General features: G+C 44.7%; 1 protein-coding gene across 1 annotated transcript in view; it reads right to left on the bottom strand.

The window, feature by feature from the left end:
• The window catches only part of LOC137359100 (uncharacterized), a 38,468-nt gene extending 13,083 nt beyond the window's left edge, over positions 1-25,385 (bottom strand). Inside the window, exons 1-2 of the mRNA XM_068025414.1 lie at positions 25,356-25,385; positions 25,166-25,264 (exon numbers count right to left, since the gene is read on the bottom strand). Coding sequence (XP_067881515.1) covers positions 25,166-25,264; positions 25,356-25,385 — 129 coding nt within the window. The remainder of the gene's footprint in view (positions 1-25,165; positions 25,265-25,355) is intronic.
• Positions 25,386-26,855: the final 1,470 nt, after the last annotated feature.

The following is a 26,855-nucleotide window of genomic DNA, read 5'->3' as shown; positions in this document are numbered from 1 at the left end:
ACACATTATCCCGGACTTACATCTGCGGCCACAGAAACACCTATCTGTTCCCTTGACTATTGAATCACCTATCACCATGGCTCTTCCAGTCTTCCCTGTACCCCACTGTGCAGCTGAGCCATCCATGGTGCCATGGACCTGGCTCTGGCTGCACTCCACAGGTGAAGTATCACTTTCCTCTGTATTCAGAACTGAATACCTGTTGGACAGTGAGTTGCACCAGGGGTCTCCTAGACTACCTTCCTGATTCTTTTTGACTGCCTGGTGGTCACCTATTCCCTCTCTTCCTGCATACTCTTAAGTTGTGGGATGACTACATCTATAAACGTGCTATCCACGTAGCTCTCATCCTAACGATTGCACCACAGTATTGCCAGTTGCTGCTCAAGTTCCAAAACCCGGAGCTCAAGCTGCCACAATTGACAACACTTCCTGCACAAATGGTTCTCCAGAAGCATATCTGCCATTCCTTTATTTATTAATTGACCCTTTGTTACTGCTAAAAAAAACTTACCAATACTACAACAGCTTAGAATTGTTAATAAAACCTTACCAGTACTGATAAATTCTACTAAAAATCAATACAGTTCACTAGTTAAAATAAACCTTACTTAAAAAGAAATACTCAGCAGCTACTCACTTGTTCAAAGGGATTTAAAGGGATCAATAACTGCATACAGGTTAGTTGCTGGTTGATTTCTGGCCAGTGCTACAAATCATTGCTACACATACTTTTAGATTTCCATAATTGTTTCAAGTTTCAAAAACCTCCAGGAAATAGTGTGGCAGGTGTTGAAGGACTGTTTGCTGACTTCAAAGCTTCTGCATAAATCATTTGTTCCCAGATTCAGGTGCACTAGTAGGTATTCCCCATGGAATAGAGGATGAGTGGGAGAATGAGCAGAGCAGGAAAAGCTGTGGGAAAAGGAGATGAGCTCTCAGTGGGAGGCCATATCCACCCAGCATGTTCAGGGAGCAGTTTGCCCACCTGAACCTCAGCGCAGAACAATGTGTGAGATGTTTGCACTTTAGTAATGAGATCCTCAGTGAAATCTGCCAGCTACATAAAAAGGATGACAGAAGTTTGGACCTCACCAAAACCCTGTGCAATTGTAGCCACCCCTACAAGTTACATCCTCACAAAACTCTAATAAATTTGTCACACACGATTTTCCTTTCATAAAACCATGTTGACTTTGCCTGATCATACTATGATTTTCCAAGTACATTGTTAAGACTTCCTTAATAATAGATTCCAGCACTTTCCTGGCAATTGATGTCAGGCTAACTGGCCTGTAGTTCCCTGTTTTTTCTCTCCCTCCTTTCTTGAGTAGTGGTATTACATAGGGGAAGTGGTGCCATAGTGGCAATGTCACTAGACTAGTAACCCAGAGCCCCAGGCTAATGCTCTGGGAACAAAAACAAGAAATGCTGGATTCACTCAGCAGGTCTGGCAGCATCTGTGGAAAGAGAAGCAGAGTTAACGTTTCGGGTCAGTGACCCTTCTTCGGAACTGACAAATATTAGAAAAGTCACAGATTATAAGCAAGTGAGGTGGGGGTTGGGCAAGAGATAACAAAGGAGAAGGTGCAGATTGGACCAGGCCACATAGCTGACCAAAAGGTCACGGAGCAAAGGCAAACAATATGTTAATGGTGTGTTGAAAGACAAAGCATTAGTACAGATTAGGTGTGAATATACTGAATATTGAACATCAGCAAGTGCAAACCTGAAGAAAAACAACCTGAAAAAAACTCTGGGAAAATGGGCTTGAATCCCACCAGAGCAGCTGTGGAATTTAAATTCAATTAATAAACATGGAATTTAAAAACGTTAGTTGAGTGGTGATCATGAAATCCACCTCATTCACTAATGTCCTTTAGGGAAGGAAATCTGTCCTTACCTGGCCTGGCCTCCATGTAACTCCAGACCCACAGCAATGTGGTTGACTCTGAAATGCCCTCTCAAATGGCCAAGCAATCCACTCAGTGGTATCAAACCGTTACAAAGTCTAAGAAAAGGAATGAAGCCGGACGGACCACCTGGCATCGACCTAGGCACCGGAAATGGCAAACCTGTCGAAGCTGCAAAGTCCGCCTTACGAACGTCTGGGGGCTGGTGCCAAAATCCGGAGAGCTGTTCCACAGACTCGTCAAGCAACAGCCTGACAGACTCACGCTCACAGAATCATACCTTGCAGAAAATGTCCCAGACACAACCATCACCGTCCCTGGGTATGTCCTGTCCCACCAGCAGGACAAGGACAGACCCACCAGAGGTGGCGGCATTGTGGTATACAGTCGGAAGGGAGTTGCCCTGGGAGTCCTCGACATTGACTTCGGACCCCATGAAGTCTCATGGCATCAGATCAAACATGAGCAAGGAAACCTCCTGCTGACTACCACCTACCACACACCCCCACCCCCAACCACCCAGCTGATGAAGCAGTGCTTCTCCATGTTGAACACTTGCTCAGCAATAACCTGCTCACTGGCGCTCAGTTTAGGTTCCGCCAGGGCCACTCAGGTCCTGACCTCATTACAGCCTTGGTCCAAACCTGGGAAAAAGAGCTGAACTCCAGAGGTGAGGTGAGAGTGACTACCCTTGAAATCATAGCAGCATTTGATCGAGTATGGTATCAAGGAGCCCCAGAAAGACTGGAGTCAATGGGAATCAGGGGGAATACTCTCCACTGGTTGGAGTCATACCTAGCACCAAGGAAGATGGTTGTGGTTGTTGGAGGTCAATCATCTCAGTCCCAGGCCATCACTGCAGGAGTTCCTCAGGGTAGTTTCCTAGGCCCAACCATCTTCAGCTGATATAGGTGAGGTTTTAAATGATTAGTTTTCATCTGTGTTCACTATGGAGAAGGACGATGTAGGTGTAGTGATCAGGGAGGGGGATTGTGATATACTTGAACATATTAGTATTGAAAGGGAGTAAGTACTAGCTGTTTTAGTGGGCTTAGAAGTGGATAAATCCCCAGGCCCAGATGAGATGTATCCCAGGCTGTTATGTGAGGCAAGGGAAGAGATAGCAGGGGCTCTGACACAAATTTTTCAAATCCTTTTTGGCCACAGGAGAGGTACCAGAGGACTGGAGGACAGCGAATGTGGTACCATTATTCAAGAAGGGTAGCAAGGATAAACCAGGTAATTATAGACCGGTGAGTCTAACATCAGTGGTTGGAAAATATTGGAAAAATTCTGAGGGACAGAATCTCCACTTGGAGAGGCAGGGATAAATCAGGGATAGTCAGCATGGCTTTGTCAGGGGGAGATCGTGTCTAACTAACTTGATTGAATTTTTCGAGGAGGTGACTAGATGTGTAGATGAAGGTAAAGTAGTTGATCTAGGCTACATGGACTTCAGTAAGGCTTTTGATAAGGTCCCGCATGGGAGATTGTTTAAGAAGGTAAGAGCCCATGGGAGCCAAGGCAATTTAGCAAATTGGATCCAAAATTGGCTTAGTGGCAGGAGGCAGATGGTGATGGTCGAGGGTAGTGTCTGCGAGTGGAAGCCTGTGACCAGTGGTGTACCGCAGGGATTGGTGTTGGGACTCTTGCTGTTTGTAGTGTACATTAATGATTTAGACATGAATATGGGAAGTATGATCAGTAAGTTTGCGATTGACATGAATATTGGTGGTGTTGTAAATAGTGAGGAAGAAAGCCTTAGATTACAGGACAATATAGATGTGCTGGTAAGATGGGCGGAGCAGTGGCAAATGAAATTTAATCCTGAGAAGTGTGAGGTGATGCATTTTGGGAGGACTAACAAGGCAAGGGAATATACAATGGATGGTAGGACCCTAGGAAGTACAGAAGGTCAGAGGGACCTTGGTGTACTTGTCCATAGATCACTGAAGGCAGCAGCACAGGTAGATAAGGTGGTTGGGAAGGCATATGGAATACTCGCCTTTATTAGCTGAGGCATAGAATATAAGAGCAGGGAGGTTATGATGGAGCTGTATAAAACGCTCGTTAGGCCACAGCTGGAGTACTGTGTACAGTTCTTGGCACCACACTATAAGAAGGATGTGATTGCACTGGAGAGGGTGCAAAGGAGATTCACCAGGATGTTGCCTGGGCTGGAGCTATGAAGAGAGACTGAAAAGGCTAGCGTTGTTTTCCTTCGAGCAGAGAAGGCTGAGGGGGGACATAATTGAGGTGTACAAAATTATGAGGGGTATTGATAGATTAGATAGGAAGAAACATTTTCCCTTAGCGGAGGGATCAATAACCAGGGGGCATAGATTTAAGGTAAGTGGAAGGAGGTTTAGACGGGATTTGAGGAAATCTTTTTTCACAAGAGGGTGGTTGGAATCTGGAACGCACTGCCTGAAGGGGTGGTAGAGGCAGGAACCATCACAACATTTAAAAAGTATTTAGATGATCATTTGAAAGGCCATAGCATACAAGGCTATGGACCAAGTGGTGGAAAATGGGATTAGAATAGGTAGGTGCTTGATGGCCGGCACAGACACGATGGGCTGAAGGGCCTGTTTTTGTGCTGTATGACTCTATGACTCTATGCACCATCAATAACCTTCCATCCAACATAATGTGAGTAGTGGGGATGTTTATTGATGATTGCACAGTGTTCAGCACCATTCACGACTCCTCAGATACTGAAGCAGCCTGTGTCCATATGCAGCAAGACTGGACAATATCCAGGCTTGGGCTGATAAGTGGCAAGTAACATTCACGCCACACAAGTGCCAGGCAATGACAATCTCAAACAAGAGAGAATCTAATCATCTCTCCTTGATATTCAATGGCATTACCATCGGTGAATCCCACACTATCAAATCCTCGGGGTCACCATTGACTAGAAAATGAATTGGATCAGCCACATAAATGCTGTGTCGACAAGAACAGGTCAGAGGCTGGGAATTCTGTAGCAAGTAACTCACCTCCTGACTCCCCGAAGCCTGTCCACCACTAACAAGGCACAATTGGGCGTGACAGTGGCACAGTGGTTAGCACCGCAGCCTCACAGCTCCAGCGACCCGGGTTGAGTTCTGGGTACTGCCTGTGCGGAGTTTGCAAGTTCTCCCTGTGACCATGTGGGTTTTCGCCGGGTGCTCCGGTTTCCTCCCAAAGCCAAAGACTTGCAGGTTGATAGGTAAATTGGCCATTGTAAATTGCCCCTAGTGTAGGTAGGTGGTAGGAGAATGGTGGGGATGCGGTTGGGAATATGGGATTAATGTAGGATTAGTATAAATGGGTGGTTGTTGGTTGGCACAGACTCGGTGGGCCGAAGGGCCTGTTTCAGTGCTGTATCTCTAAATAAATAAATAAGTCAGGAGTGTGATAGAATTCTCTCTACTTACCTGAATGAATGCAGCTCCAACAACACTCAAGAAGCTTGACACCATCCAGGACAAAGCAGCCTGCTTGATTGGCACCCCATCCACCACCTTCAACATTCACTCCCTTTACCACTGCGCACAGTGGCAGCAGTATGTACCATCTACAAGATGCACTGCAGCAACTCACCAAGGCACCTTCCAAACCCGCGACCGCTACCGCCCAGAAGGACAAGGCCAGAAAATACATGGGAACACCACCTGTAAGTTCCCCTCCAAGCCACACACCATCCTGACTTCGAACTATATCACCATTCCTTCATTGTCACTGGCTCAAAATCCTGGAACTCCCTTCCTAATAGCACTGTTGTGTACCTACACCCCAAGCACTGCAGCGGTTCAAGAAGCCAGCTTGCCACCACCTTCTCAAGGGAAAGTAGGGATGGTCAATAAATGCCGGCCTACCAGTGATGCCTACATCCCCCGATTGAATAAAAAAATTGCTAAATTTCAATCTGCGGGGACCGTCCTAGAATCCATGAATTTTGGAAAATTGGAGCAACTCACTCAGTCCCACTCCCCCGCCTTCTTCCCATAGCTCTGTAAATTTTTCTCTTTAGATAATTGGGAGACAATGGTCCAGTGTTAATGTCACTGGACTAGTAATTCAGGGACCCAGGCCAATGCCCTGGGGACTGGGGTTCAAATCCCACCATGGCAGCCTGTAGAATTTAAATTCAATTGGCTAATAAATTTAGTTAATAAAAAAGGGCAAGCCTTCCACAGGATGAAGGACCCCATCATGGAAGTCATGTCCTTGGAGAGCTGCTGGCCAATCAGAGCCACCATTTTTATGCTCTCTCCCCCTTCAAACCCGCCACAGGGGAGAGCATAAAATTCCCCCCCTAGTCTCAGTAATGGTGCCATGAAACTATCATCAATTGTCATACAAACCCATCTGGTTCAAGAATGCTCTTTCGGGAAGGAAATCTGCTGTCCTTACATGGTCTGGCCTACATGTGACTCCAGACCCACAGCAATGTAGTTGACTTTTAACTGCCCGCTGAAATGGCCTAGCAAACCACTCAGTTCAAGGATAATTAGGAATGGGCAACGAATGCTGGCTTTGCCAATGATACCCACATCCCATGAAAGAGTAAAAAATATCCAGTTCACTTTTTAAGGCCTCGATTGAATCTGCCTCCACCACACACTCAGGCACTGCATTTCAGATCCTAAACACTTGCTGCCTGAAATGTTTTTCCCATTTCACTGTTGCTTCTTTTGCCAATCATCTTAAATTGGTGTTCTTTGATTCGGGATCCTTCGACCAATGGGAACAGTTTCTCCCTGTTTACTCTAGTCAGACCCCTCATGATTTTGAGCACCTCTATCAGATCTCCTCTTAATCTTCGTGACTCCAAGGAGAACATGTAATGAGTTCTTTTTATGTTTTCTGTTGCAACATAAATGAGATGTGTGGAGTGCACTTGGTTGAAGATCTCAAACAGGTTTATTTACAGCTGACTATTATATACAGAGCTAACTAGTTACAAGACCTGCCTCTAGGTATTACAGAGTGACTCAGGTTTGTAATCACGTGATCGCGTCCTGGTACTTAGCTCATTAGCATACTAAGATCTTAAAGGGACATCACTCTTAAAGGCAATCATACAACATACCCCGAAGCAACAGAATAGTCTCAGCTTCTCCAACCTAACCATGTAACTAAAGTTTCTCCTCTCTGGAACCATTCTTGTGAATCTTTTCTGAACCCTCTCTAATGCCTTAACATGCTCTGAAGGTGTGGTGCCCAGAGCTGGACACAATACTCCAGCTGAGGCTGAACCAGTGATTTCTACAGATTTATTGTAACTTCCTTGTTTTTGTACTCTAAGCCCCCATTTATAAAATCCAGGATCCCAATGATTTATTAACCACTTTCTCAACTTTTTGATCTGCAACCTTCAATGAATTGTGCACTTATATCCCCAGGTTCCTCTGCTCCTGCACATCCTTTAGACTTGTACCCTTTATTTTATATTGCCTCTCCTTGTTCATCCTCCAAAAAAGAATCATTTCACACTTTATGCATTAAATTTCATCTGTCGCATGTCTGCCCATTCCAGAAGGCTATCCATGTCCTCTTGAAGTTTATCACTATCCTTCCAAGTTCACAATACTTCCAAGTTTTGAAATTTTGCCATGTACACCCAAGTCAAAGTCATTAATAAATACCAAGAAAAGCAGGGGTCCTAACACTAAAACCTGGGGAAACCCACTACATATCTTCCTCCAATCTGAAAAATAACTGTTCACAAGTACCCTCTGTTTCCTAAAATAAAAGCAAAATACTGCGGATGCTGGAAATCAGCCAGTTTCGTATCCATGCTGTGGCCGTCCTGTTTATTCCATGGGCCCCAGCTTTGCTGACAAGCCTGTTATGTGGCACTTTATCAAATGCCTTTTGGAAGTCCACGTACACCACATCAACTGCATTATCTTCATCAAGCCTCTCTGTTACCTCATCAAAAAACTCAAGCAAGTTAGTGAACACAATTTGCCCTTAACAAATCTGTGCTGGCTTTCCTTAATTAATCCACATTTGTCCAAGTGACTATTATCATTTCCAAAAGTTGTCCCACCACCAAGGTTAAACTGACTGGCCTGTACTTGCTGGACTTGTCCTTTTACCCTTTTTTGAACAAGAGTATAACATTTGCAATTCTCCGGTACTCTGGCACCACTCCTGTATCTAAGGAGGATTGGAAGATTATGGTCAATACCTCTGCAATTTCACCCTTACTTCCCTAAGAATCCTTGGATGCATCTCATTTGGTCCTGGTGACTTATCAAATTTAAGTACAGCCAGCCTATCTAATAACTCGTCTTTATTAATTTTTAGCCCATCTAGTGTCTCAACTATCTCCTCTTTCGCCATGACTTGGGCAGTATCTTCGTCCTTGGTAAAGACAGATGCAAAGTACTCACTTAGTACCTCAGCCATGCCCTCTGCCTCTATGTGTAATCTTTATTTAGGTCCTTAATCAGCCCCACTCCTTTTATCACCCTTTTACTGTTTATATGCCTGTAGTAGACTTTTAGATTCCCCTTTATGTTAGCAACAGATCCCTTCTCATACTCTCTCTTTGCTTCTCTTATTTGCTTTTCTCACTTCCCCTCTGAACCTTCTGTTTCAGCCTGGTTCTCAATTGTATTATCCACCTGACATCTGTCATATGCACCCTTTTTCTGCTTGATCTTGCTCTCTCAGGAGCTCTGTATCTGCTTGCCCTACCTTTCCCTCTTATGGGAATGTACCTTGACTGTACCCGTGTTTTCTCCTCTTTAAAAGCAGTCCATTGTTCAGTTACAATTTTGCCTTCCAATCTTTGCTTCCAATTTACTTTGACCAGATCTGTTCTCACTCCATTGAAATTGGCCCTCCTCCAATTAATTATCTTTATTCCGTATTGCTCCTTTTCCTTTCCCATAGCTAACCTAAACCTTATGATACAATAATCACTGTCCCCTAAATGTTCCCCTACTGACACTTGATTCCCTTGGCCCACCTCATTCCAGATCCAGCAATGCCTCCTTCCTCATTGGACTGGAAACATACTGATCTAAAAAATTCTCCTCTAGCCCCTCTCTGCCCTTTACCCTATTACTATCCTTGTCTATATTAGGATAATTAATGTTCCCCATTATAACTACTCTAATAATTCTTACACCTCTCTGTAATTATCTTGCAAATTTGTTCCTCTGTATCTTTCCCACATGTTAGTGGCCTATAGAATACACCCAGTAATGTAATGGTATCTCGATTGTTTCTTAGCTCTAACCAAATGGGTTCTGTCCATGACCCCTCTTGGACCTCTCTATCCAGCACTGTAATGTTCTCCTTAATCAATATAGCTACCTGTGCTTCTTTCCTTCCTTCCCAACACACCTTGTCCTGGATTTTATAGAGGCCTCGATGTTGGGAACTGTGACAGGGGGGTGGGGGGCAGGTGGGCATGAAGATTGCCCCAGATGAGGCCCACCATGGACCTCGACGCCGGCAGAGCCTGACCCGATCTCCATGGAGGCGGAGAGGCCTCGTGGCGGCATCCCCGCCGTTTGGCGATGGGACCATAATTTAAATATTTAAATATATTGACATACCTGACTTAATTGCAAGCCTGTCTTTGCCTCCGGTCCCGTTGCGATCTTCGTGCTGATGGCTGGCACTCCCGCGCCTTCCGATCCCCATCCGGGGAATCGAGGTGCCACACTGGTTGGGAGGGGGGAGCAGGCCAGTTTTTCTGTGGGGTGGGAGGGTGGGGGGAGCGAGAGCAGCGATAAAGTCTTCTCATTGGTGGAGGGGATGGTGGGAAGGGGTAAAGTTTGTAGTTGATGCACTTTGAGGGGGCCATTTGAAAAAGGCAAGTGTTTTCGGCTGGAGAGGGTAAGTATTTAATAGTGTGGTTATTGGGGGGTAGGATGGGAGAGGTTTAAAAATGCTGTTTTTAATATTTTTAATACATGTTTCCCGATTTCTTAAAAAATTCTGGAAGGGCTCAAAGCCCTTTAAAAATGGCATCAGACCTGCGCACAGGCAGCTGACGCCATTTCCAGTGACGGACGGGCCGCCCTCTTCATGTGATCAGCGGGGTGGCCCGCCCCGAGTATTTAAATGAGCCACCGCGCTTGGAATTGCTGCGGCTCTTTGGCATGTGGGCTGCCATTTTTTTCACCTACCGCCGCCGCTTTCGGTGGCAGGCCTATGGACTTCAGCCCCTTGTATGCAGGAATATTTTTTTTCATGTTTGCACTTGCTGCTGTTCAATATTCAGTGTATTAACACCTAATCTGTACTAATGCTTTGCCTTTCAACACACCATTAACATATTGTTTGCCTTTGCTCTGTGACCTTTTGGTCAGCTATGTGGCCTGGTCCAATCTAGACCTCCTTTGTTATCTCTTGCCCCACTCCCACCTCACTTGCTTATAACCTGTGACTTTTCTAATATTTGTCAGTTCCGAAGAAGGGTCACTGACCCGAAACGTTAACTCTGCTTCTCTTTTCACAGATGCTGCCAGACCTGCTGAGTGGTTCCAGCATTTCTTGTTTTTATTTCAGATTTCCAGCATCCGCAGTATTTTGCTTTTATTTAGTATCCAGTCCTGCCCTTTTTTGAGCCTGGTCTCTGTTTTTGCCACATCATATTTCCACATGGCTATCTGTGCCTGCAGCTCACCAACCTTATTTATTACACTCTGCACATTCATACCAATTTTCTGTGCACCTTGGTTTTCCTCTCTAAATTTACCTCCTGCTTCCCATACCTCTGCCAAGTTAGTTTAAACCCTTCCCAATAGCACTAGCAAATTGCCCCACAAGAACATTGATCCCGGCTCTGTTCAGGTGCAAGATGTCCAGCCCGTACAGGTCCCATCTTCCCCCAGAACCGATCCCAATGTCCCAGGAATCTGAAGCCCTCCCTCCTGCACCATCTCTCCAGCCATGCATTCATCAACTCTTTCCTCCTATTTCTATACTCACTTGCACATGATGCTGGGAGTATTAGAAAATGGCCAGGGATTAGGTATCCAAGTGCACAAATCACTAAAATCATGTGCGCAGTTATAAAAAGTTATTTGAAAGGCTAATGGAATATTGTCCTTTTTCACAAGGGGTCTGGAAAACAAAGGTTAGAAGTTATGCTACAGTTGTGTTGAGCCTTGGTCATACCCAATCTGGAATACTGTGTTCAGTTCTGGGCACCGTACCTCAGGAGGTATTATATTGGCCTTGGAGAGGTGTAGTGCAGATTCAACTGAATGATATTGAGGCTTAAAGGGTTAAATTATGAGGACATGTTGCATAAACTTGGCTTATATTCCATTGAATTTTGAATGTTGAGGCGTGATCTAACTGAGGTATTTAAACTGATAAAGTGGCTTGATATGGTACGTACAAAGAAACTATTTACTTTGGTGGGTGAATCCAGATCAAGGGGACAAAATAAAAGGTCATTCAGGAGTGAAATCAGGAAGTACCTTTTCACATAAAGGGTCATGGAAATCTCAAACTCTCCCTTCCAAAAGGTTTATGGATCAAATACTGTTGAGGTACAGATCAGTCATGATCTGAGTTATTGGCCAAACTGGCAGGAGGGGCTGAATAGCCTACGTTTCCTACATTCCTATGAGCAATTTCCCATGGTTGGTGAATGTAAAAAGCTCCTACTTGAAACAGATAGAGGTCTCATTTACATATTTATTTGGAGGGTTTTGTATATTCTGCAATCTGCTATTACCGAACAGTCTGGCAGGATTTTTGAAACGCTTTTTAAATTATGTAACAATCGGATAATTTCATCACTTAAAAGAATTGTTCAAGTAATACTGAAATTTCTTGGAGGTGCTGACCAGTATAAGTGATTTTGCTGAGGTCTGTCTTAAGTTTAATCTTGCACAATTTTTTTCGAAGAATTGGGCTCAACACTTCCTCCATCAGTCATAATGCAAGAACAAATTTGTTTTTCCTTATTCTCTCAACCCTCATCCCCTGAAGACACTGCCTCTGACTGGGGTACAGGTTCTACAGGCACCAGCTGCCTTCCAGTCTCTCAGTCTAGTGCCATTCCTCATGCAGGCCAAGACAATGAGGGCTGAATTTTCACCATAAAGGTGGGAAACAGGAGCTGGGGTTTGTTTTTGGGTCAGAAAATTGCCTCCAGTGGGAAACTGATTAAAGTTAAGATTTTCGCATGGAGAAGCCCTTAACTGGTATGGAGATGCATTTCCTGTGCAGTTAGAGCCAGTGGGGGCAGGAAAGGAGGCAGGTCAAATGAAGTGTGGGATTCATTTAGACTCCCCATGGCAACCATCACTGAGGCTTGGGGGCCCTAAGGGAAAATATGCTGATCGTGCCAAAGCCTTCCATTGCACTAGAGGGAAATGAGATGCCACAGGAGAGCCAGAGGCCTGGCACCAGGGACAGGGCAGCCCCTCAGTTCATCGATGCCAATCTGGATCTAATGCTGTAGATCATGAGGGAGAGGAGGGAGATCCTCTTCCCAGAGAGTGCCAGGAGGAGGCCTGTTCGTCGTGCAGCAGGGGCACCTTTGTTCAGCGTCATCTCCCTCTGCCTCCTCTTCCTCTTCCTCTTTCACTCCTGCTCTTGCTCCTCGCCGGATGAGCTATCTACTTCCAGGACCCCATTGTCCTCAAGGCCCACCCCTCTCTGGAGAGCCATGTTATGGAGAGGACAGCAGATCACTCAATGACAGAGACCCTTGCAAGACGGTATTTTTTAGATTAGAGATACAGCACTGAAACAGGCCCTTCGGCCCACCGAGTCTGTGCCGAACATCAACCACCCATTTATACTAATCCTACACTAATCCCATATTCCTACCAAACATCCCCACCTGTCCCTATATTTCCCTACCACCTACCTATACTCGTGACAATTTATAATGGCCAATTTACCTATCAACCTGCAAGTCTTTTGGCTTGTGGGAGGAAACCGGAGCACCCAGAGAAAACCCACGCAGACACAGGGAGAACTTGCAAACTCCACACAGACAGTACCCGGAATCGAACCCGGGTCCCTGGAGCTGTGAGGCTGCGGTGCTAACCACTGCGCCACTGTGCCGCCCTGGTATTGGAATTACATCTTCAGAAGGTCTGCTCAACTGTTGTCCTACTGAGCAGGTGGCATTGGTTATATTGCCTCTGTCCTCTGTCTGGGGCTCCTGTAGAGGGATCAGTAGCAATCTCTTCAAGGGATATCCCTTGTCCCCAAGAATCCATCCACAGTTGGAGTGAAGGTCTAAGGCAGCCTGGATTGGTGCAGGATGAAGGAATCATGGCAGCTGCTAGGAAAGCGAATGCACTCATGGAGGAAGCTCTTGTGATAGCAGGATCAGTTGGATGTCGATTGCGATGTATTGTATTGTGATGGGAAAAAAATTGGTTGGTGGACAGGAAACAAAGAGTAGGGATAAACGGGTCTTTTTCTGAATAGCAGGTAGTGACTAATGGGGTACTGCAGGGATCGGTGCTAGGACCCCAGCAATTCATAATATACGTTAATGATTTAGATGAGGGAACTAAATGTAATATCTCCAAATTTACACATGACACTAAACTGGGTGGGAGGGTGAACTGTGAGGAGGATGCAGAGAGGCTTCAGGGTGATTTGGACAAGTTGAGTGAGTGGGCTAATGCATGGCAGATGCAGTACAATGCGGATAAATGTGAGGTTATCCACTCTGGTAGCAAAAACAGGAAGGCAGATTATTATCTAAACAGCTATAAACTGAGAGAGGGGAATATGCAGCAAGACCTGGGTGTTCTCGTACACCAGTCGCTGAAGGTAAGCATGCAGGTGCAACAGGCGATAAAAAGGCAAATGGTATGTTGGGCTTCATAGTGAGAAGTTTTGAGTACAGAAGCAGGGATATCTTGCTGCAATTATACAGGGCCTTGGTGAGGCCACACCTGGAGTATTGTGTGCAGTTTTGGTCTCCTTATCTGAGGAAGGATGTTCTTGCTATAGAGGGAGTGCAGTGAAGGTTTACCAGACTGATTCCGGGGATGGCGGGACAGACATATGAGGAGAGATTGAGTCGGTTAGGATTATATTTGCTGGAGTTCAGAAGAGTGAGGGGGAATCTCATAGAAACCTATAAAATTCTAACAGGACTTCGCGATGGTGGGGGAGTCCAGAACCAGGGCTCATAGTCTAAGGATACAGGGTAAACCTTTCAGGACTGAGATGAGGAGAAACTTCTTCAGCCAGAGAGTGGTGAGCCTGTAGAATTCACTACCACAGAAAGCAGTTGAGGCCAAAACATTGTATGTTTTCAAGAAAGAGATAGCTATAGCTCTTGAGTCTAAAGGGATCAAAGGGTATAGGGCAAAAGCAGGAACAGGCTACTGAGTTAGATGATCAGCCATGATCATAATGAATGGCGGAGCAGGCTCGAAGGGCTGAATGGCCTACTCCTGCTCCTATTTTCTATGTTTCTATGTCAAGGGAATGGGAGGCTCTTCCTCTTGACGAATCTGAGTGGGCAGTTGCTGGGTGCCTTGATGGCCACATGGGTGCAATCGATGATGCCCTGCAGCTGGGGGAATCCAGCAATTGCTGTGAAACCCAATGTCCTCTGTCACTGCGAGGCTGTGTCTGTAATGAAATAAATGTACTGTCCAGCTCTGGCAAAGAGGGCATCAGTGACCTGCAAGAGGCAGTGGTGTGCAGCCACTTGTGTGATGCCACTGATGTGCGCAGCTGATCCTTGGAAGGAGCCAGAAGTGAAGAAGGTCAAGGCCACAGTGACATTGACGGCATTTGGCAGGGCATGGCGACCAGTACTGCAAAGTGCGAGTCTTTGGCGACAATATCTGTGATGATCTGCCTGGAGAGTCGCAGTGTCCTGTGGCACTGGGCATCAGTCTTCTCCAGGTAGCTCCATCTGCAGTGGTAGATCCTCTGTTGAGGGTGTGGCCTCCATTGCATTCCTGCCTCTCAGAGTATTTCTTAAATGGTGAGAGATTGGAAAGTGTTGATGTCCAAAGGGACCTGGGTGCCCTTGTTCATGAGTCACTGAAAGCTAACATGCAGATGCAGCAAGCAATTGGGAAGGCAAACGGTATGTTGGCCTTTATTGCAAGAGGATTTGAGTACAGGAGTAAGGATGTCTTGCTGCAATTGTATAGAGCTTTGGTGAGACTGCACCTGGAGTATTGTGTACAGTTGTGGTCTCCTTACCTAAGGAAGGATATACTTGCCATAGGAGTGCAATGAAGGTTCACCAGACTAATTCCTGGGCTGGTGGGATTGTCCTATGAGGAGAGATTGAGGAAGCTGAGTCTGTATTCTCCAGTGTTTAGAAGAATGAGAGGTGATCGCATTGAAACATACAAAATTCTTACAGGGTTCCACAGGGTAGGTGCAGGAAGGATGTTTCCCCTGGCTGGGGGTCTAGAACCAGCGGACATAGTTTCAGAATAAGGGGCAGGCCTTGTCTCCTGCTCTTTTGCCCGCATGATGCCAGGGGTTAACGACCCTGTTCAATGCCCGAGCGCTTAGTGCCCACTCTCCCCGCCACCTGTGCAGCACCAAAGGCACCTCCTTACCAAATTCTGAGTCCCTCTTTTCCCCGCTGACCCTCCTATAAACCGGGGTGATGCACTGGGGCAGCCTTGACTGGCTCCCCACTCTGTACCCACCTGCTTTCAACTGGTCAGCTCCTGAAACCCATGCACCCCTTTAAATTTTCCATCCTCCCCCTCCAACAAGCTCTTAATGAGTTTCTGAACAACTTTAATTAGCCTCAATTTGGAGAAGAGCAGGACTCCTGTCCTGCCCTGCCCCAGCCCTGGTGAATGTTGCCGGCACTGGGAACAGCACCCAGAAAATGACACACCGCCTGATACCAGTATTTTTGGGCCCTCCCTGCCTTCATTACCACCCTCGAGGGAGCCTGAAAATCCAGCCCTGAGTGTCAGCAGGATATTTGGCAGTGATGATGTTATAACTGAGGCTGACACTGTGTTCACTCAACCGCCACACACATTTGACATCCAGCAGGAGTTGCAGTATTATGTAACTCGAGCAGGAATCCTCGCTGAATTTTCTCCTCCCTGACTCAGAGGTACTGAACATATGAATTAGGAGCAGGAGTAGGCTACTCGGCCCCTCGAGCCTGCTCCGCCATTCAATAAGATCTTGGCTAATCTGATTGTAACCTTGACTCCACATTCCCGCATACCCCCGGTAACCTTTCACCCCTTGCTTATCAAGAATCTATCTACCTTTGCCTTAAAAAAACTTAAAGACTCTGCTTCCACTGTATACGTACCGCCTTTTGAGGAAGAGAGTTCCAAAGACTCTCAACCCTCTAAGAGAAAAATTTCTCCTCACCTGTGTCTTAAATGGGTAACCACTTATTTTTAAATAGTGACCCCTAGTGACATCTCGTTCTAGATTCTAGAGGAAACATCCTTTTCACATCCATCCTTTCAAGACCGCTCAGGATCTTATATGTTTCAATCAAGTTGCCTCTTACTCTTCTAAACTCCGGTGGATACAAGCCTAGCCTGTCCAACCTTTCCTCATAAGACAACCCACCCATTCCAGGTTTTAGTGTAGTAAACCTTCTCTGAACTGCTTCCAACGCATTTACATCCTTCCTTAAATAAGGAAACCAATACTGTACGCAGTACTCCAGATGTGGTCTCACAAATGCCCTGTATAACTGAAGCATAACCTCCCTACTTTTGTATTCAAATCCCCTCACAATAAATGATAACATTCTATTAGCTTTCCTAATTACTTGCTGAATCTGCATACTAATTTTTGTGATTCATGCACCAGTACACCCAGATCCCTCTGCATCTCAATGCTCTGCAATCTTTTACTATTTAGATAACAGCCTTCCTTTTTCTTCTTCCTGCCAAAATGGACGATTTCACAGTTAGCACATTATACTCCATTTGCCAAATTTTTGCCCACTCACTTACCCTGTCCAGAAGGCTGTGGTGAACATCAATGCAAGTTTGAGAAACAGCACCTCATTTTCCAATTAGGCACTCTACAGCCTTCTGGACTGAACATTGAGTTCAATAATTTCAGAGCATGACTGGCTCTTTTTTATTATTATTTTATTTTATTTTGTTTTATCATTTTTTTTAACCATGTGCCTGCCTTAAACTGGGTTTTTCGTGTTCGTAATTTTGGCTCGGGCTGTTCATTATTCTGTCATTAGCACTCTCTCTGCACTAATGCTTTGTCTTTCAGCACACCATTACTACACTCTCTTTGCCTTTGCCCCCTGACCTCCTTGTCAGTTAAACTCACCGGCCCTTTTGTTCTCTTTCCCTTCAGCCCCAATCTGCTTTACTTGCTTAAAACCTATTTCATTTCTAACCTTTGCCAGTTCTGATGTAGGATCACAGACCTGAAACATTGGCCGGAATGTTACGCCGCCCCAGTGGGTCGGATGGTGGCATGGGGGCAGCGTACAATTGAGCGGCGGGCTCCGGGAGGCCTAACCGCCCCGATTTCACCTCCAACCAAGTTTACGGAGGTTCAGCAGGGGGGTGGGGGGGGGGGGGGGTGAGAAATGACCTGACCGCCTGAGGCCAATCAAGACCCTTAAGTGGCCACTTAATGGCCATTTAAGGGCCGTCGCCCGCCTCCATGGGTATTTTACCCGTGGCAAGCGGGTGTGCCAGGGATGTGAAAGGCCACCCAGCTATAGCTGCCGACCTTTCTACACCCCGGGGGGCCTGGTAATCGGGCACAGGGTGCCCAATTGAGGGCCGGTCCCGCCTCCCAACCCAACCCGGGATCCATGACGGCCCCTCCTCCCAAACGACCACCCTAGCCTCACCAGGGTATGACCGATTCCCGTCTTGGATGGTGGGGGGGTGGGGGCAGCCCTCAATCGGGCACCCTGTGCCTGACTACCATGCTCCCCCCACCCCCCCAGGGTGTGGAAAAGCCAGCAGCTATTGCTGGACAGCCTTTCACATCCCCGGCACACCCGCTTGCTCTGGGTAAAATACCCATGGAGGCGGGCGAAGGCCCTTACGTGGCCGTTAAGTGGCCACTTAAGGGTCTTGATTGACTTCGGGCGGGCGGGCCATTTCGCACTTCCGCCCCCCCGCCTGACCTCCGTAAACTTGCTCGGAGGCGGAATCGGGGCGGGTAGGCCTCCCGGAGCCTGCCACTCAATTTTACGCTGCCCCCACGCCACCAACCGACCCGCTGGGGCAGCGTATAATTCCGGCCCATATCCCTATTTATAAAATCAAGGATCCCTTATGCTTTTTAAGAGCCTTATCAACTTATCCTGCTACCTTTGAAAACTTTGAAATTTGTCCTATATACCCAAGTCCTGGTCAGTAATATATATCCAAAAGATCTTTCCCATTATTTCATTTTTATTTTTTTTAAAATCTTAATTATACAATGTATTGCAGAAACACAAAGAATTTTCATAGGGTTTCTGCTAATCTTCTTCTGTAACCTCAGCAGAAGATTCCGGAAACTTCAGAGATAAGTCCATTACACCATTTCTCTGGAGTTTCTGCTAATTCTCTGTCAAAGTTACAGTAGAAGATCTGGAGAAACCCAGCAGAAATTTAACCTCAAATTGTATGAAATGAAGATTTTTTTTTCCCTGCAGAGATTTGCTGTGCCACCGCTTGCCATCTTTCTCATCACAGAGACAATTTGAAATTTCTAGCAGTGGCAGATCCTGATCTGAAACTATATCTGGCCATTGGGCTGTGTGATTGCTCTGCTGTAACCAACAAAATCAGCTTACTCATCACAACATCAAGAATAACAAATTGCATTTATAAAGTGACTTTAATATAGTAAAACATCCCAAGGCCTTTCACACGAGTGTTTTCAAATAATATTTGACACTGAGCCAATTAAAGAAATATTAGGACAGGTGATATTTTAAGGAGTGTCTTAAGGAGGAGAGAGAGGTAAAGAGGTGGAAATATTTAGGGAGAAAATTCTGGAGATTTGGACCTCGGCAGCATGGTCACCAGTTGTTGATCAAAGAAAATCAGAGATGCACAATAGGCCAGAGTTATAGGAGTGTCGAGATCTTGGAGGGCTGTAGGGCTGTAGGAGGTTACAGAAATTTAGAGGGGCGAGGACATGGAGGAATTTGAAAATAAGGATGAGAATTTTAAAATTCAGGCAGCGAGCGAGGTGATGACTGAATGGGACTTGGTGCAAGTTAGGATATGGGAAACAGAGTTTTGGATGAGCTGAAGTTACAGAGGGTGCAGGGTAGGAGGCCAGCCAGGAAAGCATTGGAATAATGTAGTCTAGAGGTAACACAGGCATGGATAAGTGTTTCAGCAGCATTTTAGCTGAGACAGGGGCAGATGGGTCAGGTAAGGGGTAGAATTAGGCAGTCTTGATGATGGAGCGGCTATGGAGTCAGAAGATCAGCTCAGGATCAAATTGGACACCAAGGCTGTAAACGATTTCCTCTAAATATGCATTCATTTTGAGTACAATTGCGATAAATACTTTTCATATCAAAACCAGCAGTATGCAAGAATAGTAGCAATGAACAAAACCAAAAAATTCAAGATTGTGCACCCAGAAATAAGGCATAAAAACTGAATTACATTTTAAATTATATCATTTTAAATGATATTATGTTTTATTCTTGTTTCAAAATTTGGTTTTGCAACAGTGAAAAGACAATGAACAATTTTGCAAGAGATAAGCTTCAGCCTTGAAGGCTTGAAGGTGCCCGGCAGAAATCCAATTTGAAGTTTTAAAACACTATGCTTTAAAATTTGCTATTGTCTTTTTGCGGTTTAAATTGATGATATGCTTTACTGATAGTTTTTAAGTAGCAAATGTCAGGAATTGGAAATTGGTTTAAGGGAGAGAAAGGATAAATAAAGAATTTACGGGAAAGATTTTGCCTGTTTAAAGTTTGTTTAAGAGGCTGGTGTTAATTTTTTTTTGTAAGAATGATAAATAACTTTTTCTTTAGTTTTTTGGATTTGTTACAGTCATTTAAAAAGGCACCTGAAGAAAGAACATGAAAAATGATGTAATTTACTTTTTCTTTTAAAAAAGCACATGTTATTCAGTTCTGTGTGCAGTTAATAAGCGATGGGCTGAATTAAGTTTTAAATTATTCAGGTTGACTGACTTGAAGTTACTTTTAAGAAACTAAAATGTCATCGAAGATAAAGAACAAACAAACAAAATATGGTAATGCCTGGAATGAAATGGAAATGTTTGATCTCTGTTTAAAAGATATTATAAATATTGGACTGTAAAGTTTCTCCAGGGCTCATGGATGAAATAGAATTATAATTAATGGGAATTGCAAGTTAGATCTGACTGATGCAAGAGCTAATAAAGGAATTTTGGGGACAAACAATGGTGAAATTAGAATTCAAACCATTAAATTAATATGGTGTAGAATTTCCAAGATGTCCAGAACTTTCCAGTGAAAGTCAGGAATGTATAGATAAGACTGGTAATTCGACAGCTTTCTTTTGGAGAAATTTGTGTCCTTGTCTACAAAAAAAGAGAACCACATTTGATAGTCTGACCACCTGAGACATCAGGTCCATGCAGGGGGAGATAAGCAAAGATCTCAGAGAGACACCACACGCCCCCCTTTTTTGATCTTGTGATAAGATCATTTGAGAGTCGAAAATGCATGGCATAATTATGGGAGGCTGGTATAAGAGTGCAGATGTGATATGAAACATATGAAGCAGTTAACAAGCAAAATGCATGGTGAAATGCACTGAAGAAAGGGTCTCAGTCATGTGTAGTAACTTGAGAAACAGCATGGCATGAAATGGTTAATGTGGCCTTTAGAGTGAGACAACATTTTAAATTATCACGGCATTGACACATACTCAACAGAGAAAATGACTTTACAATAATCAGAATAAATTAAACACATTGGTAATAGTCAAAGGGAGTAAAATTAAAGTTCAGAGACACAGCTGAAGGGCTTGGAAAATAATACTTAGCGAGAATTATCTACCAGATCCTCACAGAAACACTTAGTAAAAATGATGCAGAACAATGACCGTAGGATGCAGGCAATACAATACAATATAAAATGCTAGTTAGGCCACAGCAGGAGTACTGTGTACAGTTCTGGGCACCACACTATAGGAAGGATGTGATTGCACTGGAGAGGGTGCAGAGGAGATTCACCAGGATGTTGCTTGGGCTGGATCATTTCAGCTATGAAGAGAGACTGAAAAGGCTAGCGTTGTTTTCCTTAGAGCAGAGAAGGCTGAGGGGGGACATGATTGAAGTATACAAAATTATGAGGGGCATTGATAGGTTAGATAGGAAGATACTTTTTCCCTTAACGGAGGGGTCAATAACCAGGGGGCATAAATTTAAGGTAAGGGAAGGAGGTTTAGAGAGGATTTGAGGAAATAAAATTTCACCCAGAGGGTGGTTGGAATCTGGAACGCACTGCCTGAAGGGGTGGTAAAGGCAGGAACCGTCACAACATTTAAGAAGTATTCAGATGATCATTTGAAACGTCATAGCATACAAGGCTACGGGCCAAGTGCTGGAAAATGGGATTAGAATAGTTAGGTGCTTGATGGCTGGCACAGACACGATGGGCTGAAGGGCCTTTTTCGGTGCTGTATAACTCTCTAACTCTATGACAACGGCTCGGTGAACCCCAGTGGTAGGAGACTATATATAATGTAGAACAACACCCATGGCTCTGGACTCTGTCCATGTTTATGATACTAACACAGGCCATGGTATTAGTAGTAGGTTTCTGCATGCTTTGCTTTTTGAGGTGCCCTGTGCAACAAATGCGTTACAAGAAACGAAGCTTAGAGCTCGCGACTTTTCTCGAAAATAGTTAATGGGGAGTCAATAAGGATATCTTCTCCTCAATCAGGGAACTGTAAGATCATTAGGTTACTAAAAAGGTACAAATCAGAATACTATCTGTTAAAATCTAGCTATTATAAACTAACATTTAGCTTCATTCGAACCCATCTTTGTAGTATGGTAAAGTGGGAAAACATAGGGAATAGGGCACAATATGGACAAGATGTCAAGGTAGATTACATCAAGTTTTAAAATGCTTACTTGCAGTAAAAGGGTGAGAGCAAACAGTGAAAACAGCTTTGTGAAAACAAGATGTAGATTTGTCCAACAATGAGATAAAGGACCAGGAAATGTAAAAGCATTGAGATAAAGCAGCCAACACAAAGGCGTATTACCTAAATTGAAAAGGTTAGCAACAGCCAAAGAATTATCCTTATTATTCTGATGAAGGGTACTGACCCAAAATGTTAACTTTGCTTCTCTCTCCAGACCTGCTGAGTATTTCCAGCATTTCTTGTTTTTATTATTAAAGAATTATCCTTGATTGGTTAAGAAAGTCATAAAGGTCCATATGGGAAACCAACTTAGAACAAGAGGTGCATGGGAAAATCTACACATTGATTTTACAGGACCTCTGCCTAAGCGTAGAGGGAAAACCTATTGTCTGGTAATAATTGAATAAATAATATATATAACAATCAAATCTGTTCTGATGAAAGGTCACAGACTTGAAACATTGGCCGGAATTTTATGCCATCCCAACGAGCTGGATGGTGGCATGGGGGGGGTGGGGCGGGAGTGGTGTAAAATGGAGTGGGAGGCTCTGGGAGGCATTCCTGACCTGATCCTGACTCTGCCCCCCCCCCCCCTTTACGTAGGGCGGGGGTGGGGAGGGCAAAAAACGGCCCACCTACCTCAGGCTAATCAAGACCCTTAAGTGGCCACTTAACGGCCACTTAAGGTCCTTCGCCACCCCTGCCCCCCAACATGGATTTTATGCATGCCAAGCGGGCATCCTGGAGCCGGGAAAAGCCGCCTGGGAAAAGCAGGCTGCTTCTGATTGTCTCGGGGAGGGGGGGTTGGCGACCTGCTCATCGGGCACAAGTTGCCCAGTGGAGAGCTGCCCCCGCTCCCCCCAATCACTCCCAAGACCCAACACGCCCTCCTTCACCCCAAACGACCACCCTTGCCTCGCCGGGGCCCAACCGATTACCCCTGGTGAGGCAACCAAAACTTACCTGGATTCCCGCTCCATGTCTTCTTCTGCGATCGGCTGGGCTCCCTCAAGCTGGTGGAAGTCCCGCCTCGGAGCAATTAAAGCATGGGGACCCGTAAAATGCGGGTCAGATCCCCAGGCGAGGCAGAAGCAGGTTCGCCACCGACTTTTCAGTCAGTGGCGGGCTCCTGTCTACCTAACGTGAAATCCCGGCCATTAACTCTGCTTCTCTCTCAGATGCTGTCGGAGCTGCTGAGTATTTCCAGCATTTTCTGTTTCTATTTCAGATTTCCAGCATCCACAGTATTTTGCTTTTATTTTACTTGTTTGAGAGACTTTGTCATGTTGAAGGCTCTGCCCTGCATGCAGGTAATTAAGATTTCTCTAAGTTCTGCTCACTCCTGACTCTGAAGTGGCTTTTGTCCCACAATAACCTCCTTCCTTTAAGAGATCTGATTCAGCAGGTATGCTCCCAAATACACCACGTTGTCATAGGTGAACTCATGCTGTGTTGCTGTGGGTAAATTCTCATATTTTAGCGAGGCTTTAATTTTCACTCCTAAATTATGGGTTGCAAAATTGGGCACATTGTGAATGAGGTGCGGGAGATTCAGATAACTGGCAGGCAACCCATGCCTGCTGCTTGCAAGGCCTCACCAGATCTATCGCAAATTGCAATGAACCCATTTCACCTCTTGAGGACAATGTTGAAAATTTTTCTTTGCCCATGACATCCGTTATGCTCCATTAAGCTTTCGATCATTTCAACCAGATTTTATACTTATATTTGCAATCCAGTTGGAAACTTAATATTGGTTTAATTACTTTTCAGAAATGTTATCCTTGTTTCAGCCAGGAATTTACTTCATAACTGGACTCCTCATAAAGCTTGCTTGAAATGTTTTAATTTTGAGCGAATTATCTAATCCTGTGTTCAAGTTCTATAACTTGCCTGCATTAACATTCTTTGTATCTTAAATGTTAAAATGGTTCCTTCGTCATCTAATTTTTGTTTATGAATACAGGCTCTGCTTTGTATTGACTTTTCAGAATTTAGAAACCAAAGTTCCAGAACATCATTGCAATCCCTTTTTGAGTTCTCTTTAAAATTTGACTGTATTTTTGAAGATGCACATTCATATTATCCAAAAAAGACAAATATCCATAAGATGACTCTAGTACATGAATAGCCTTGTTATGGCAGTCTCCCATTTATTGAATACCTTCTATGATTACTCTGTAACAATGATCAAATACCTTTAAATTTATGCATTTGCTCATAGATTCCCATTGAACAACAACTTGCCCGGGTGTAGCACCCGTAACATTGTGAAAAATCCCAAGGCACTTTACAAATAGGTACTGGACACCAAGCAAAAGTTTGGGAGGAAGGTTAGATGTGGTTAGCAAAGGAGGTGCAGAAGAGAAAGATTTTCAGGAGCCTTTTGAAAGTGGGGAGAGATTTGGTAAGCCTTTGGAAGGAAGGTTCAGAGCAATGGGACACAATTGCTGAAAGATCTGCCACAGATGTAGTGGCGGGAAGAGGAACACACAAAAGACCAGCGTCATAAGAGCAGAGGGTAAAAGTTATAATGTATGCCTGGAAAAGGTTGCAGAGGTAGGGTGGGATGGGATCAGGCATAGGAAAATGTTAGCCCAATTCACGGTTCTCTCAAGTAAATTAATCACTGGAAAGTCAAGGGGAGTATGCTCACCTTTGTATCTGAGTCTCTCATCTACACTGCTGCTGAATGAAGTGCTGCACTGGCAGCAGTGTCTTGCAAAATGTACCCTTATAAACTACAATTAAATTGATTGGCCATAAGCTACTCATTGTTAAGGAAACACAACCTCCTTGTGAATCTTCTGGTGTTCCAGCACACCACTGAATTGTACAAATAAAACCTCGTAATATATCTCTAAGAACAAACTGTCTTTTTATCCTGAATGATCAATATTGGCTTGACTGTTGTACTTATCTAATAACTTAATAAATTGAGTTTGGAAAATAGCCTTCATGATGAAATCTTTTGATAGTATTCAATATTTACAAGTTTGTTCCTGAAAATCTGACAATTGTTATTGTGAGGATACCTTTTAGAATTAAAATAAGATGGAAACTCTACAAGCAAGAACAAATCTCCTGACTCTTTATTACTCCATTAATGTACTAATAGTTTTTCTCTCTGGCTGTACTTACAGAACATGATCACTCTTCTTACAGCCACAAAAAATTCTAAATGAGCAAATCACTTACCTTTAGGTGAGCTGCAGTGAGACAGAAAATCACCCTAAATTTGCTTGTGCTGATTCTGACAGCTTCAGAATATGTAAATGTGTACACATCTATGGGGAACTACTAGCCAGTACAGATGACAAAACAGACTTTTCAACCACAAAAGGAAATCAGTTATCTCTTCGATCATGAGCTATGTTTCCACATTTACCATATCCGGTGGCCTTAAAGTATTCAACATCTTCTGGGCTATTTTATGATTTCAGCATAAGAATGAAATGAAAAACCTTATTTTTCAAAAATGAAGCATAAACAGCTATAGAGATGGAAAGTAAAAACATCAGTCTTTTGAAATACATTGATCTTTAACTATGGCTGGAATATTACCCTCGTTGGACGGGAGTTGTCCACTGACCGAAAAGTCGATGGCGATCCTGCCTCTGCCTAGCCTGGGGATCCAGACAGCATTTTACAGTCCCCAGGCCCTTAATTGGTCTGAGGCTGGACTTCCACCTCATTGAGGCAGGAACTCCCACCTAATGGAGCTGCTGGCCAGTCAGGGGGCTGGCAGCTCTTAGTCCAGCAGCTCCACTGGAAGTGGTGGCCACTGCTGGGACTGCAACCCAGCATTGAGAAGCAGACGAATGATGGCCCCGGGAAAAGGTAAGTGTTTGGGGCCTTGCTGGGGGTGAACAGGCCCTGGAGAGGCACAGGTGGTTGACTGGGGGAATGGGGGGCATGATGGGTGTTGGGGGCGGTTGGGGCATTGGGGGGGGGCCCTCCATCGGGCACAGGGTGCCTAATCAGGAGGCCCCCACACCCAGGACATCAGAAAGCCGCCTACCTTTAACAGGTGGCTTTTCTTGGGCCTGGGCCAACCGCTTGCCAACGGTAAAATCCCACGTTAACTGGCCACTTAAGGGCTTGATTGGCCTGCATAAAATGGCGGCGGAAGTGGGAGTGGGTGTGGAAGGGCCCCCCGAGTCTCACACTCAATTTTACGTACCTCAGCACCCCCCCACCATCATCCTGCTCTTTGCGGGGGGGAGGGGGCATTACATTCCGGCCTATCTTTCTCCAAAGCTTTTTTTTGGACTTGGTAATACTCACAGAGGATTTTGTTCTTGAACATTATGCTTTAAAATATTGTAAGCACGCTCCTGATACCTTAATGGATAAATACATCACTTTCTGTGGGTAGCGTCAGAAAAATAAAGTTGCTGGTTTAACCCCTATCTTGGCCTCACCCAGCACAGCATTAGGGACATTACAATTGGACTTTGGAGGAGGGGGAGGCAGGTTTTTATTTTAGGGCATATTTGGGGCAATAAATAGTGGAGAATTACTTCCTTATAGCTACTACCTTAATTCCCCCAAAATCTGCAACTATGACAGGAAATTCAGTCAAGCAGCTCTGGATTTAGCGTCTAGTGGTGCTATAGACGCCCACCTTTATTTCCTGGGGGCAGGCTGCACCTCTGGCTGCTACCTGCACGGCCTGTGGAGTGTTCTCCGAACAATTTGATTGGTGTGATCATGACATCACACTGCCCAAACTGCTGATGTGATGCCAGGGTTGCAAATTTGAGCAATGGATGTGCAGACAATGCCTGCTCTGTCTACTCATTAAAAAGAACTTGAAACAGCAAGATAGGCCCTGCTGTAGGCCAGGCACCCTGATTGCAGGGAAGTTACATTTTTGGAACTTTTT

This window comes from Heterodontus francisci, chromosome 1 (genome assembly GCF_036365525.1).
Source record: "Heterodontus francisci isolate sHetFra1 chromosome 1, sHetFra1.hap1, whole genome shotgun sequence".
Lineage (NCBI taxonomy): Eukaryota > Metazoa > Chordata > Chondrichthyes > Heterodontiformes > Heterodontidae > Heterodontus > Heterodontus francisci.
Note: the sequence above shows the minus strand (reverse complement) of the source record. Positions and strands in the feature narration are given on the sequence as shown.